Source organism: Nomascus leucogenys, chromosome 5 (genome assembly GCF_006542625.1).
Source record: "Nomascus leucogenys isolate Asia chromosome 5, Asia_NLE_v1, whole genome shotgun sequence".
In the NCBI taxonomy this organism is placed as follows: Eukaryota; Metazoa; Chordata; class Mammalia; order Primates; family Hylobatidae; genus Nomascus; species Nomascus leucogenys.
Window position 1 is genome coordinate 42,862,050 of NC_044385.1, and position 13,866 is coordinate 42,875,915.

At 35.4% G+C, this 13,866-nt stretch overlaps 2 protein-coding genes across 4 annotated transcripts in view; one reads left to right on the top strand and one right to left on the bottom strand.

Moving 5' to 3' along the window:
• The window catches only part of ALG6 (ALG6 alpha-1,3-glucosyltransferase), a 71,673-nt gene that overhangs the window by 41,722 nt on the left and 16,085 nt on the right, over window positions 1-13,866 (top strand). The window contains exons 8-12 of one of the 2 annotated variants that reach the window (XM_030812944.1): window positions 3,970-4,161; window positions 4,756-4,891; window positions 6,888-6,973; window positions 8,685-8,769; window positions 12,065-12,135. In XM_030812944.1, coding sequence (XP_030668804.1) covers window positions 3,970-4,161; window positions 4,756-4,891; window positions 6,888-6,973; window positions 8,685-8,769; window positions 12,065-12,135 — 570 coding nt within the window. The remainder of the gene's footprint in view (window positions 1-3,969; window positions 4,162-4,755; window positions 4,892-6,887; window positions 6,974-8,684; window positions 8,770-12,064; window positions 12,136-13,866) is intronic. The other variant, XM_030812943.1, reaches the window with a different exon arrangement.
• Window positions 12,149-13,866, bottom strand: part of ITGB3BP (integrin subunit beta 3 binding protein) — a 102,789-nt gene continuing 101,071 nt past the window's right edge. The window contains exon 8 of one of the 2 annotated variants that reach the window (XM_030812946.1): window positions 12,149-12,572. In XM_030812946.1, coding sequence (XP_030668806.1) covers window positions 12,481-12,572 — 92 coding nt within the window. In that variant the 3' untranslated portion in view covers window positions 12,149-12,480. The remainder of the gene's footprint in view (window positions 12,573-13,866) is intronic. The other variant, XM_030812947.1, reaches the window with a different exon arrangement.

Below are 13,866 nucleotides of genomic sequence, written 5' to 3' on the forward strand. Positions count from 1 at the left end.
ACAATGCCGTCGTCTAGTAATGTCTTATTTGATAGAGTGCTTGCTTATATAAACTATTTCACAATAATATAAAAGAATCTCTTCACTAAGCTTTTATTTGAAAGGTAAAGTACAGATTTATTAAAAGTAGAATTGCTTTTTCATATTGTTTGGCTTGGGAACAAAATGTTGGTAAATGATTAGCTCTTTCCGGGGTGTTGGAAAAAGAGTGCCAAGTATGGTTATACTCTAGTAATTCTAAAGTGTAACATGTTGTCTATCCTTTGTAAATGTTATCTGACATGAAAAAAGGAGAATGATCTTACAGTTTTATGAGTTTTAAAATTTTTTTTCTATCAGATAGTAGTAGCTAGAAGCTTCAGGAAACTAAAACTGATAATCAAAATATGACTTTTATATGTGTATTTTTTTGATGCCTAAAATAAGGAACATTCAAACAAAGCTTAGATTAGAGAATAAATTGATAAAAATCTGTATATATCTACCTAATTTGTCTTATAATATATTGAATGTTATTACCTGTCTCTATCTCTCTTAAAGGAAAAAAAAGACAACATTACACAGCAACATGATTATTTAATTAACAGCTTTTCCTTTTGATGCCAGTCTTGTTTTAGTTATAATAACACTAATAGGTGTATCTGTCAAAGGACTTACAAATAAAAGATATTCAAGTCTGTAGTTGTTTTTATCATATATTTTATATTCTGCCCACTTTACTAATTTAGTTTTTTAAAAATTTTGACATTGTTTATGGGATCATGGCTATCAAATACTCTGATAATATCAAGAACAGTGATAGAAAAGGAAAAAAAGTTATTTACCAGAGTTTTAAAACTATATTTACTTTGAAATGTGACACTCATACAGAAAACTGTGCAAAATATAAATGTGCAGCTCAGTGAGTTGGCAAACCACCACTCATGTTAAGAAATAGAACATTACTAGTATCCAAAAACTACCCTTGTACACCTCCCCATCCTTCTCCCTCCTCCTTTCCAAATGGTACCCCTGAACTAACTACTAATGCTATAGTTTTCTCCTTTTTTGAATTTTATATGAAAGGGACAACACAGTAAACATTCTTTTGTGTTTGATGTTTTGGGCTGAACATTTTGTTTATGAGATATATTCATGTAGTTGTGTGTAGCTGCAGTTCGTTAAAAATCTATGAAAGTGAATTCAGTGTTCACTTTCATTGCTTTACGATATTCCATTGCATGAATACATGTAATTCAATCACTGAGAGAGTAATTTGGGTTGTTTCCTGGTTTGGGCCATGATGAATAATGCTGCCATGAACATCTTATAAATATCTCCTTGTACACATATAAACATTCCTCTTATGAGTGGAATTGTGGAGTTATAGGGTGTGCACATGTCCATTTTTAGATAATCCCAAATTGTTCTAAAGCAGTGTGTACCAATGAAGACTCTCATAACAATGGTGTAAGAGTTCCAGATGCTCTACATCTTGACCAACTGCCAATGGTTTTCAAATTAGCCATTCTGGAAAATTTGTAGTAGTATGTCCCCTGTGATTTGAGTTAAACTCTGAAGGCTTTCAGGCATATGCTATCTTGTAAGGATACGTTTTTTTCTTTTGAGATGGAGTTTCGGAGTTTCGCCCTTGTCCCCCATGCTGGAATGCAATGTCGTGATTTTGGCTCACTGCAACCTCCGCCTCCTGGGTTCAAGCGATACTCCTGCCTCAGCCTCCTAAGTAACTGGGATTATAGGCGTGTGCCACCACACCCTGTTAATTTTTGTATTTTTAGTAGAGATGGGGTTTCACTGTGTTGGTCAGGCTGGTCTCAAACTCCTGACCTCAAGTGATCCACCCACCTTGGCCTCCCAAAGTGCTGGGATTATAGGCGTGAGCCACTGCGCCTAGCTGTAAGGACACATTTTTTAACCATTATATACTTTTCTCATTTGCAAAATGTGGATAATAGAAACCCTGACTTTGTAAGCTTAGTTTAAGAATTAAATGAATTAATATTTGTAAAGCACTTAAGACAGTTCCTGGGAGATACTAAGCATTATATAGACATTTGTTGCTATTATTACCATTTTTATAATTTATTTTTATGGTTCTGAAATTTTACAGTGATTTGTTTAGACATAGGTGTTTTTCACAATTGTTTTGGATATCCAAACTGTATATGGGTCCATACATTTTGAAGACTCATGTTCTTCTGTTATGCTAAATTCTGGTTTTTTTTTTTTTTTTTTGATGATTTTCTCACTTTTTTCTTTCTTGAGCCTATTAGTCAGATGTTAGATCTTTTGCATCTCTTTGTCTTTTGTTTTATGGGTTGGATTATCTTGAGTTTATCCCCAACACTTCTATCGAATTTCATTTGTTTTGTTAAGTATGTTTTTAACTTCTAATTAGAATTTAACTACTTTTTTTTTTTTTTTTGGTAAAGTTCACTACTGTTCCCTGAGTGATTTTAATTCTTTCACGGTCATTTAGTTTCCCTTTCATTTCAATTCTTTTTCTGTCATAGGTTTTCTATAGATGTTTATTTTATCCTAGTGTATCTATTTTTATTTAAGAATAAGGCAAGAACACCTGCATGTGACTTCTATATATCATTGGCCCACTACAGGATAAGTGGGGAGCAAGCTGGCCACCACGCATTGAGATGCTTAATGTCAGAATGTGGAGGGGTTTGCATTATAGTGCTAACCTCTACACTGGCTGCCCTGGGTAGTTTAGTTTATTTCTTCAGAAAAATATGCCCTCTTTGCCTTGGGGTAAATGTTTGGCTGCCAGATAATCTTTGCATGGGAGTGGGGTAAGATTTGACTTCTACCTCTAGGGATTTTCAGTTAATCTCTTGTTTTCTTCTGCACATACTACTCAAAGACTGTAACCTACTTGGTGTTTCCAAAGTTCTCTAGGGTCTTGCAGGGTGGATTGGCTTCTTGCTACCCTGAGTTTCCTCTGCGTATACTCTATAAACTGTGGCTTCCTTCATCCTATTTTATTTGTTATCACTTCTGTCTTCCAGAAATATGTTGAAATCTTTATCTGTTATGACAGATCCTCCCATTCTCTTTATGGCTGTGAATTTATACTTTTTGTTTGTTTGTTTTTGTTTTCTTGCTCTCTTGCCCAAGCTGGAGTGCAGTGGCATGATCATAGCTCACTACAGCCTCAACTTCCTGGGCTCAAGCAGTCCTCCTGCCTCAGCTTCTCGAGTAACTAGGACTCCAGGCTTGCACCACCACACTCGGCTAATTTAAAAATTTTTTTGTAGAGATGGGGTTTTGCCATGTTGCTGAGGCTGGTCTCAAACTCCTGGCTCAAGCAATCTTCCTGCTTTGGCCTTCCAAAGTGTTGGGTTTACAGGCATGAGCCACCGCTCCTGGCCTGAATTTATACTTTTAAATTCCTTTTCTTATTATTTTAAGAGTCTCTCGGGAAGGAGAGGAGGTAAACATTAGTGCCTAGCTCACCATTTTGAACTGAAAATCTAATTGTGATATTGTTTTAATTAACAATGTTGTTAGTTGCTAATTAAGTACATATGTTACTTTATACTACTAATATATATAATAGAAGAAGTGTAGTGATCTCAGTAAATTTTTTTTTTAACTTGCTGTTGGAACATTGTTTTATTCTCTAGATTTAGGTATGTTATAATAATATTGTGAAGTAATCTAACAGAAACAAAGCTATGTTTTAAATCTTTAGAGCTCTTTTAAACCAAAACAAATCAGCTGCTGTTTAGCGGTAGATTTAATGTATTTGATGCTATTATACATAATTTCATGTTTGTTCTTCACTTCAGTACTTTGAATTTCTATTGGGAAATAGCTTTCATTGTATATGTTATTTTAAAATCACATAAGAGATATGCTATGAGCTTGCATTTCATAGAGCATATCTCTTATGTGATTTGCTTTTTAAAAGCTCTATCTTTTTAAAAGATTATTGAGATAATTTCCTTGACACAGAAACATATATAATTCTGTGAGTCTTGGCTTTGCTTTGTGGGGTGTTCTTGGAGTGTCTTGTGACTGCGACCTGCTAGGGTCACTGGCATTTTGCTTAGCTATAAATTATAAACAGATGGAACTTTACCACGCCTTGCCATTTTTTTGCTTTTTACTTGGCAAGTGTTTTAAAAAAGGCCTCAAAGGAAAGGGGTGAGTGACTTTTAAACACCAGAATCCAAAAATTTACTTCAGATAATTTTTCTGGCATACTTACTTGGAGTAAGGTGATCTTTCACTTTGCCTTTTGGTGATTTCTTATAAATATTTTGGCTGTAGGGTATATGGGAAGAGAGAGATTAAGTCATATTCTGTATCTTATTTTAAATTTTCCTAACTAGAGAAATATTTCAATTCATGTATATTTACTGGTAGTGTGGATTGGCTAGTTAGAACTTTGCTGTAGGATTTCATCACTTTAGAGCTTACTACATTATATACTTATTAGAAATACATCCCCATTTGATATTTTTCTTCATGAATGCATTCCCTTATTCCTATAGGGATGGCATCTAACATAAATGTTAATTAGGATGGTGATACCAGTCCTTTTGTTGAAGTGCACATCTTAGCTGTTGTGAATTTTTTACCTCTGATTTGAGCAGACTCCCATCTTAAGCCTATATTGGTAACATAGATTTGGCATTACTATACATTTGCATGTATTACGTTCAGTGAGACTCAGGTTGATTTTGCAGAATTACTAACCTTTCCCTATCTTACTGCCTACCTTTGTTTCTGTTTTAGGTTTGTGTTGCTAGTTAAGCTAGCTTGTATTGTTGTGGCTTCCTTCGCTCTCTGCTGGCTGCCATTCTTTACAGAAAGGGAACAAACCCTGCAGGTTCTAAGAAGACTCTTTCCGGTTGATCGTGGATTATTTGAGGCATGTTAAAAAACTTTACTCTCCTTTCTGTTACTGTACCTTACCTGTGACCTTTCGGGGTTTCATGTAGAAGATAGAAGGAATAGGAACTTCAGCTACTTTCCTCCTGTAATCATTCCTTGCCAGTTATTGCTTAATTGATTAATTGATTGATTGAGACAGGATCTTGCTGTTGCCTAGGCTGGAGGGCAGTGGCTATTCGCAGGGGCAATCGTGGTACACTACAGCCTTGAACTCCTGGGCTCAAGTGATTCTCCCGCCTTTGCCTCCCAAGTAGCTGGGACAACAGGGTGTGTGCACCTTGCTAGTTATTTAATCCATTATATAACCCCTAGCTCAGCTGGCATTTTTTAGTACATTACATCAATAGGTAATATTTATGCCATCACCAGATCCATAATTCAATTATATGTTTTTATAATGAAATAGAGTTTGTAATGAAAGACAGCATGAGAAGTTTCAGCTGCAATTTTAATAGCTGTGTAATTTTTTGGTTTATATTCTGTTTTTAGTCTTAGGAAATTATTTGTGAAACTAATAATCATGTTTGCTTCAGGAAGATCTCATAATTTCTTATGAGATATATAACCTTCATCCATAGTAATTTTTAATGAGAATCTTTCATTTCATTTAATGCTAGTTTAATCACTCTTGTTAAACTTTTATTATGTGAATAATTTGATCATTTAGATTTGGTAATTAAATTAAACAAACCATTTTTCTGAAACAAAAAGGCCTTTTAATAAAGTTAGACAGAAACAATGTATTTATAGATAATTTGCTAACATTTCTTTTAAAAATAATTTTAAAAGCGTATTTTCCTACGTTTTGAATATATAAATTTCTATAGAATATCTTTCAGTAGACTTATAGGAAGATGGAACCAGCATTTTGAAAGCAACTAAGATGGGAGTTTGGTGTTGTGAAGGAACAGAAATGTGTGACTGTATGTCAACAGGATGATGGTAGTGATGATACTAATCACTATTGTTATAACCACCACTTAGCAGGTGCCAGACACTTCCATGTAATTTTATTTGATCTTTACAGTAGCTTTGTGGTAGCTATTGTCTCCACTCTACAGATTAGAAAACTGAGGTCAAAGATTCCTATAACTAGTATTTAGCAGAACTGTGATTTGAACTTTGAAAATTGTTTTCCTAACCTCTTCTTTATATAACCTCTAACACATAAAAGAAAAGTTTAACTCTCTGTGTAAGCTGTCTAATTATTTGCCTTACCTTCCATTTCAGAAATGGCATTTATCATGATAATTACAAAAAGAGTATCAGACATGTTTGATGGTGTTGCCAGTCTCTTCCATTCACTTCTTGCCTTCAAAATCTGAAGAGCATTTTCTTTGATCCAGCAGAGGAAAGTGGGATGGTGTAGTTGTCAGTGATAGTTACTTTTTTGATGTTAAGTCTGCACAGCTGTAAGTCAAGCAGCTGTATGGAGAATGGATTTCACCAGCAGGAGAGCTGTAGTTACAAACTTAATTTTGAAAGTGATCCTAGCACAACTGCTAATGTCTTTAGACTTTTTGATTTATTAGCAATTAGCTATTGTCATTGCTAGTAGCTAGCAGGTTACTCTGTTACTCTAAGTAAATTCAGTTGTATGATAAAAATGGGTCAAATGTGTAATAGGTAGTCTATAAATTATAGAGAAAACATTTCTTAGAAAAATTTCCAAAGATGAATGACTTTAGTATTCAGGGATAGTGCACTGCTCTTTGAAAACTATTAAGTATTTGGGAATGTCTGGATTATTGTGGGCCAATGCTTTTGATCAACTGCCCTGCACAAAAATGAAAAACGCTTGAGACAGTGTGTGCGTATATGTTTATTCCTGGAGGATTTAATCTGTTTAGTTATAATTGTGACTAAAAGTTTTACATCTCAAAAAATTTATTAGAGATTATGGGCTGTACTTCATGGGCTTTAATATTTCTTTCAATTATACCAGAATGTAAAGCTAACAAATCTCTTTTAAGGATAAAGTAGCCAATATTTGGTGCAGCTTCAATGTCTTTCTGAAGATTAAGGATATTTTGCCACGTCACATCCAATTAATAATGAGGTAAGAGAAAGAAAGTTTGTATGTAGTATTTTATAAGTTACTCTTTAAAAGCATTGTGGTATTATTTCATTTATTTGGCATCATTAGGGAATGAGGTGTTTTTCTTTTTTTTTTTGAGACGGAGTCTGGCTCTGTTACCCAGGTTGGAGTGCAGTGGCTTGAGCTCGGCTCACTGCAATCTCTGCCTCCTGGGTTCAAGTGATCCTCCTGCCTCAGCCTCCAGAGTAGCTGGGATTACAGGCACCCACCACATGGCCAGCTAATTTTTGTATTTTAGTAAAGATGAGGTTTCACCATTTTGGCCAGGCCGGTCTTGAACTCCTGACCTCAGGTGATCCACCAACCTCGGCCTCCCAAAGTGCTGGGATTACAGGCATGAGCCACCGCACCCAGCCGAGGTGTTTTTCTTTAGAGGATTTTCCACATAATGGACCTATTGCTCTGTACAATAAAACTCTTCAACTTGAATTATTTTATGTGAAGGTTTTTCTGAATTGTTACCTTCTTCTCTCCTTGAACAGAGAGTACATTAAATATGATTAATATTATGTTGAAGAGTCATGATATTCAGTGTGTATCAGTCAGGATCAATCCAAGAAGTAGGAGTAGGAGATCACTGTGTACTGTGTGTGTGTGAATTCATGACAAGGAATTGGCTTATACAGTTGTAGGGCCTAGCTAAGCAAAACAGAAGTCACAAGGCAGGCAGTCAGGAGGGAATATCTAGGGGGAAGGAAGAGCAATTCAGACCCAGATGCTGTTAGGGAAGGCCTCAGCCGTCTTTTAAAGGGCTTTGATCTAATTAAGTTAGGCGCCTCAGGACAAGCTCCCTTTTGATTAATTTAAAATCAACTGAGTAGGGGTTTTACATCTGCAAAATTCTTTCACAGCAGATTAGTGTTCAAATAACTGGGAGATGAGATGGGTGTGGCCTCTGTCTTCCAGATCTTATGAGAATTTCCCTTGTAGCCCACCCTAACAAAGGCATACAGGAAGGGAATTCTAGGGACCTTAGTTCAGCCTAGCCAAGTTGACAAGTCAAAATCTACAACTGGAAAAAATCAGTTACTGTATTAGGTTATATACTTGTTTTCAGAGCTTTCAGGGGCTATTTCCCATAGTGCTAAATGGTTCCAGGCCACTTTGCTTGTTGAGTCTGTCTGCTTTTTCTAGTTCTTTTTCCTCCCACCCATTAGTCATCATTAGGAGAAGCTCTAGTATCTTCCTGCTCCCTTTGCACCTTGTTCTTTATGATTTACCATGGGCTTGAAAATCAGATAATCAACATTTGTGAAATGAGGGCTAGAGAGACTCTTTTGTGAGTAAAGTTTATGAATGTTTGTGTTACAGATATAGCATTCTCTCTTATACTTCATTATGTTTTCTTATTTTGAGTGTTTGATAATTGACCTTCAACTATGTGTCTTTGTATATTTTCTATACATGATATTAAATACTAAAATAACAGAAGCAATATTTAGTTTTATCGTGTTTGGTCTATATTATGTAATCGTGTATAAAAGTATATATATATCAATGTGTAGATTTTGTTTAAATGTTATTTCATCTTTAAATTTAATAAATAAAAATAGAGTTTGAAATCAACTTAAGTTGATAAATAATATGATCCTTATATTTAAAAAATATTTCCTTAAGCTAGATTTATACCTCTACAAAGAAGACAAATATTTGATTTTTATTAATTTTTTAGCTTTTGTTTTACGTTTTTGAGCCTGCTTCCTGCATGCATAAAATTAATACTTCAGCCCTCTGCCAAAGGATTCAAATTTACACTGGTAAGTTTTTCATTACTTTAGATACTGAATTCTTGCCACAACTGATCTTTTAAAAATTATTTTCATGGTCTGCACAGGATTTACTGGGTTGGGAAACAAGACATTCATTTATTTGGCAGACATTTATTGGATGTTTCCCATACTTAGCTTCTGTGTTAGATACTAAGCTAAGCAATCAATATTCTTTCAGTTAATTCAAGTATTTAATTTGTTTCATATTAGTTAATGAGGGACTACAAAGTAGAAAACAGTGGCAATGAACTTAAGTAGCTTAAATAGTTATGCTATAAAACAGATGGTATTAAGTTCTATCAGGTACAAATGAAGTCCTATGATGGTGTGAGAAAGGGAGATATTATCTCGGGGGGAGATTTTAGAATGCTGTTTAGGGCAAGTGGGATTTGAGCCCAAAATTGAAAGTGGGGCAAGATTAGAACAGCAGGTTATGTAGCAGAAGAGAAGTTCAAAACAGGAGGAAGAAGTTGAAGATCCAGAGGTGGGAAAGGACACAGGATATTCTGGGAATAGCTATTAAACAATATAACTTGTGTGAGTTTTGTGTGTATGTGTTGAGAGTAGGACAGGATATAGTGAAAGATAAGGGTAAAAATTGACCAAATTATTGAAGACCTTGAATATCTTGGTTGAAAAGGTTTGGAGTTTGATTTGTGTTCAAGAGAAACTAAAAAATATTTTTGAGAAGGGGAGGGGGCAGATCTCCGTTTTAGGAGGATGACTTGTGTCAGTTTGAAGATGGACTAGGTGCGTTTTCTATAGTTTAGGGTTTTTCTGAGTAGCTTTAAAAAGCCTTCTTGGTTGTGTTTCTATGGCATTTAAAATTTTCTTCCTGTGTGCCATGGTCTATAAAATGGCATTTTAAAAATGCCTTTTAAACTATCAAGAACATTTAGTTTCTGAAAACAGTAAGTCCTACTGGACTTATGTGAGGCAACATTTAGAAATTAGGGTTCCAGGTCTGGGACTGCCATGTAAGTACACTGGATAAAAACAAGCCAGAAAAGAGCGTAACAGTGAAATACTTCAAAAGTGCATCTCATTACCACAATGCAAAAAGGATAGCTTTATGTTCCTCTTTTCTTTTTAATTATCTTTTTGTTGATGATTTGTGTTGTTTGATTCTGTGAATGAACTCTGAGCATACCAAGTCATCTGTTGTTAATATTCTATTGGATAGTTAGAACAGAATGGATATGGTGTAATGCTCTGATGTCTTCACTAGGCTTAACCTGAAATATCTTCCAAGCTTGTGATAGATTGTTGTTTTTCTAGGAAATAGAATGCTAAATAAACGTATATTTCAAAGATAATGGAATAGAATTTCAGAGTTTGGGTAGCTTTAGCAGTGTTAGAGATGATTACTTTTAGGATTATAAGCCAGAAAAAACATTTTCTTTTTCTTAATTTTCTAATTTTTTTCAGTTTGGTATGTTTTAAAAGAAGCCATTGTGTTAAAACTTTTTAAATGTAAGATTTTTGTTATTTTGTTTTTGTTAATCATGCTTTGAATTCTTATTGTATACTTCTGAGAGTTTTAAGAACATTTCCTATTATAATTATTTTAAAAGTATTTTCCTTTCAATCATGTTTGCCTGAATTATATCTCAATATAAATCTATAATTGAGGTAATTGATAGCATGAATACTGGTATATGTATAACAGCAAAAGGATTTATATTTAATTTTTCAGGTATTTAGTGCCCTCTCATATGCCAGGTCCGCCTCTAGGTACTGGCATGTAAAGGAATGACAGATGACATCCCTGCTCTCTTACTTGGGGCCTTCCATGCTAGTGGCAGGAGATGGACAATAAACAAAATAAATCCATTAACAAGAAAGCATCTGGGAGTAATGAGTGCTATGAAGAAAGTAGTGTTGGCCGGGCATGGTGGCTCACACCTGTAATCCCAGCACTTTGGGAGGCCGAGGCGGGTGGACCACCTGAGGTCGGGAGTTTGAGACCAGCCTGACCAACATGGACAAACCCTGTCTCTACTAAAAATACAAAATTAGCCGGGCATGGTGGTGCATGCCTGTAATCCTAGCTACTGGGAGGCTGAGGCAGGAGAATCGCTTGAACCTGGGAGGCGGAGGTTGCGGTGGGCGGAGATTGCACCACTGTACTCCAGCCTGGGCAACAAGAGTGAAACTCCATCTCAAAAAAAAAAAAAAAAAAAGTAGTGTTATGTGAAAAGAGAGCTGATGGAATGGGGTTAGGGGACACTTAGATTGAGTAAAGGAAACCTTTCTAGAGAAGTGGCATTTGAGCCAAAAAGTGAATGACCAACCAGAAGGAGCCAATCACAAGAAGATCTGGGCCCTGACTTGATAGAATCATATTTTTGCTTAAGGCAGGAACACATTTGGCAAAAGGAAAGGAATGAAGTGGCTGCTGTAAAATGAGTGAGGGAGATACAAGAGATGAGTTGGAAGAGGAAGGCAGGAGCCAGATCTTATAGGCATTGGGATTTTTTTCTAAGTATAATAGGAAGCTATTGGAGGATTTTAAACAGGAAAATTACATGATCTGATATGGTAGCTGTTTGGAGAATGGACTATCAAGAGGCAGGAGTGTTACCAATTAGGAGATTATTGCACTACTACAAAGGTGGAGGGTGGCTTAGACCACTCCTCTGCCACCCTTAGCAGAGGGGAATGGAGAGAAGTGGATGGATTTTGTATTTAGGAGGTGCTGTAGATAGCATTTGCTGATGGGTTAGATGTGTAGCATGGATAAGATTCAAGGTTTTTGCTTGAGAGAACTGGATAGTTATCCATATCTAATTTGCAGAATATAAACTTCTCAAAATAGATAATATTTTATTTAAAACTCTAAATAGCATGTGATTAATTTATAAAACATTAATATATTTTATTGAAGTGCATGTTTTAAAACACCAAAATAGATTTGTTTTGCCGATTTTAGATTCTGACCTTCTTGTCTTTCATGCTTTTAAATTTAAGTTGTCCGAGATTCCAAGGGAGGATGAATGTATGATTGTTGTGTCTGAGGTATTTACTAGTTCTGTTTATTAATAACTGAGTTATAATGAACTTAGATGGTTAAATAAAGCTTTATAATCATTGTTTTTTGAAAAAATATGTCGATTTTTTGATTAAAATATGCTTACTAGTGTTGTTTGTATTTTACTTCTAAATAGAGCTTTAATAAACTTTGAACTTTCATTTGAAATGATTTTTATTTAGATTCTACAATTAACTTGATATGCTATTTCACAAGTTGTTATATCTCATTTTCCCCCCTTTTTTCTTAAAGGTTAGCTGTGCACTATCATTCTTTTTATTTTCTTTCCAAGTACATGAAAAATCCATTCTCTTGGTATCACTGTAAGTAGAAACGTTTGAAGTATGTGTTTATTATGTGTTTATAATATAACTTTATAATTTACATACAAATACACATTTGAATGCAAAACAAAACCACACAAATGTTATATCTTTGCATAAAATGATTTCATAGTCGCGTTTTTTTCCAGAAATTTTGATTTTCTTTATAAAATGTATTTTAAACTGAAAAATTTTGGTAGAATATTATTGACATAATAGTAATTTCTTCCTGTTCTTTCACTTATATTTTCTACATGCTAATAAAAAATACATCCTTCAAAGAGGTTTTCATCAGATTGGAGCCTGTTTGTCATCTTTGCTTTTTCATTTCATTCATTTCCACATCTATTCAGTAGCCTTCTTCTTTCCATTTACTTCCATGGGGTCTTTTGTATGTTGCCTTCTTTCTCTTTTTTGCCACAAGCTTAGTTTAGACCCTATGCTTCTAAAACTTTGTTTTAGAAGCATTAAATTTTTTTCCTGGTGTTCATAGAAAGCAGTGGATGACAGCTGGGAATATGATATCCTAATATTAAAATAGTATTTGCATAGAACCCTTTGGAATACTGAAATCCTCCTCTAGGTCAATCCCAACCCACTACTGCTCTACCCCTCACCCTATGTTCACTAGGATCTTGGGGAAGATACATGTATAGAATGACCAATGACAAATGGCAGGCAGTATGGCTTTTATTAGTTGGAGCTTTGGACTAAAACCTTAGTGTAGAGCTGGGCTGGCCTGTGTAGAAGGCTTCTTGGCTCTAAATAAAACAGTCTCTTATCATTGCAGGCTGGAAAGACTGCTTAATGCCATCCTCTGAGGCCCAAACCTGAGTTAGAGCTTACCACTATTATATGAGGCTAGGCTGACCCTACACAAATCACTGGTACCAGGGGAGGAAACTGTGAAGAGGCATTACTTTCAAACATGTATTAATATATTTCCCCAGAATTTATATTCATAGAAAGGCAGCTCATTCAGGACCTGTAATCTGACCAGATTAGTTCTCAGACACTGAACTTCTGGGGGTTCATTTTCTACAAATGCACCTAGATTATTTGTAACAGTGCATGGCTTCAATCTATTTTTGGTAAATGGTTTTACAGTTTGCATTAAAAGTTCCTTTTGGGCTGGGCCTGGTGGCTCAAGCCTGTAATCCCAGCACTTTGGGAGGCCGAGGCAGGCGGATCATGAGGTCAGTAGATCAAGACCATCCTGGCTAACACGGTGAAACCCTGTCTCTACTAAAAATACAAAAAAATTAGCCGAGCATGGTGGTGGGCACCTGTAATCCCAGCTACTTGGGAGGCTGAGGCAGGAGAATTGCTTGAACCCAGGAGGTGGAGGTTGCAGTGAGCTGAGATCGCACCACTGCACTCCAGCCTGGGCAACAGAGTGAGACTCCATCTCAAAAAAAAAAAAAAATTAAGTAAAAGTTCCTTTTGACCTGGTCCCAGCTAATCATATCATTAAACAAATATTTCATTCAATAAATATTTGTTGAGTGCCTTCTATTTATCAGGCACTGTTTTGTGCACTTGGGATATATTCTAGAGAAAAATCCCTGCCTTCTTAGCTGTCATTCTTAAAGATAGTCACTTACTAAAAAAAAAAAAAGAAGTGAGTGTGTTAGAAGGTAATAAATACCATGACAGAGAAATGAAACAGAACAAGAGTAATTGGGAGTACTGGAGGATGGGATGCAGGTACAGGTTGCAATTTTATTTTAT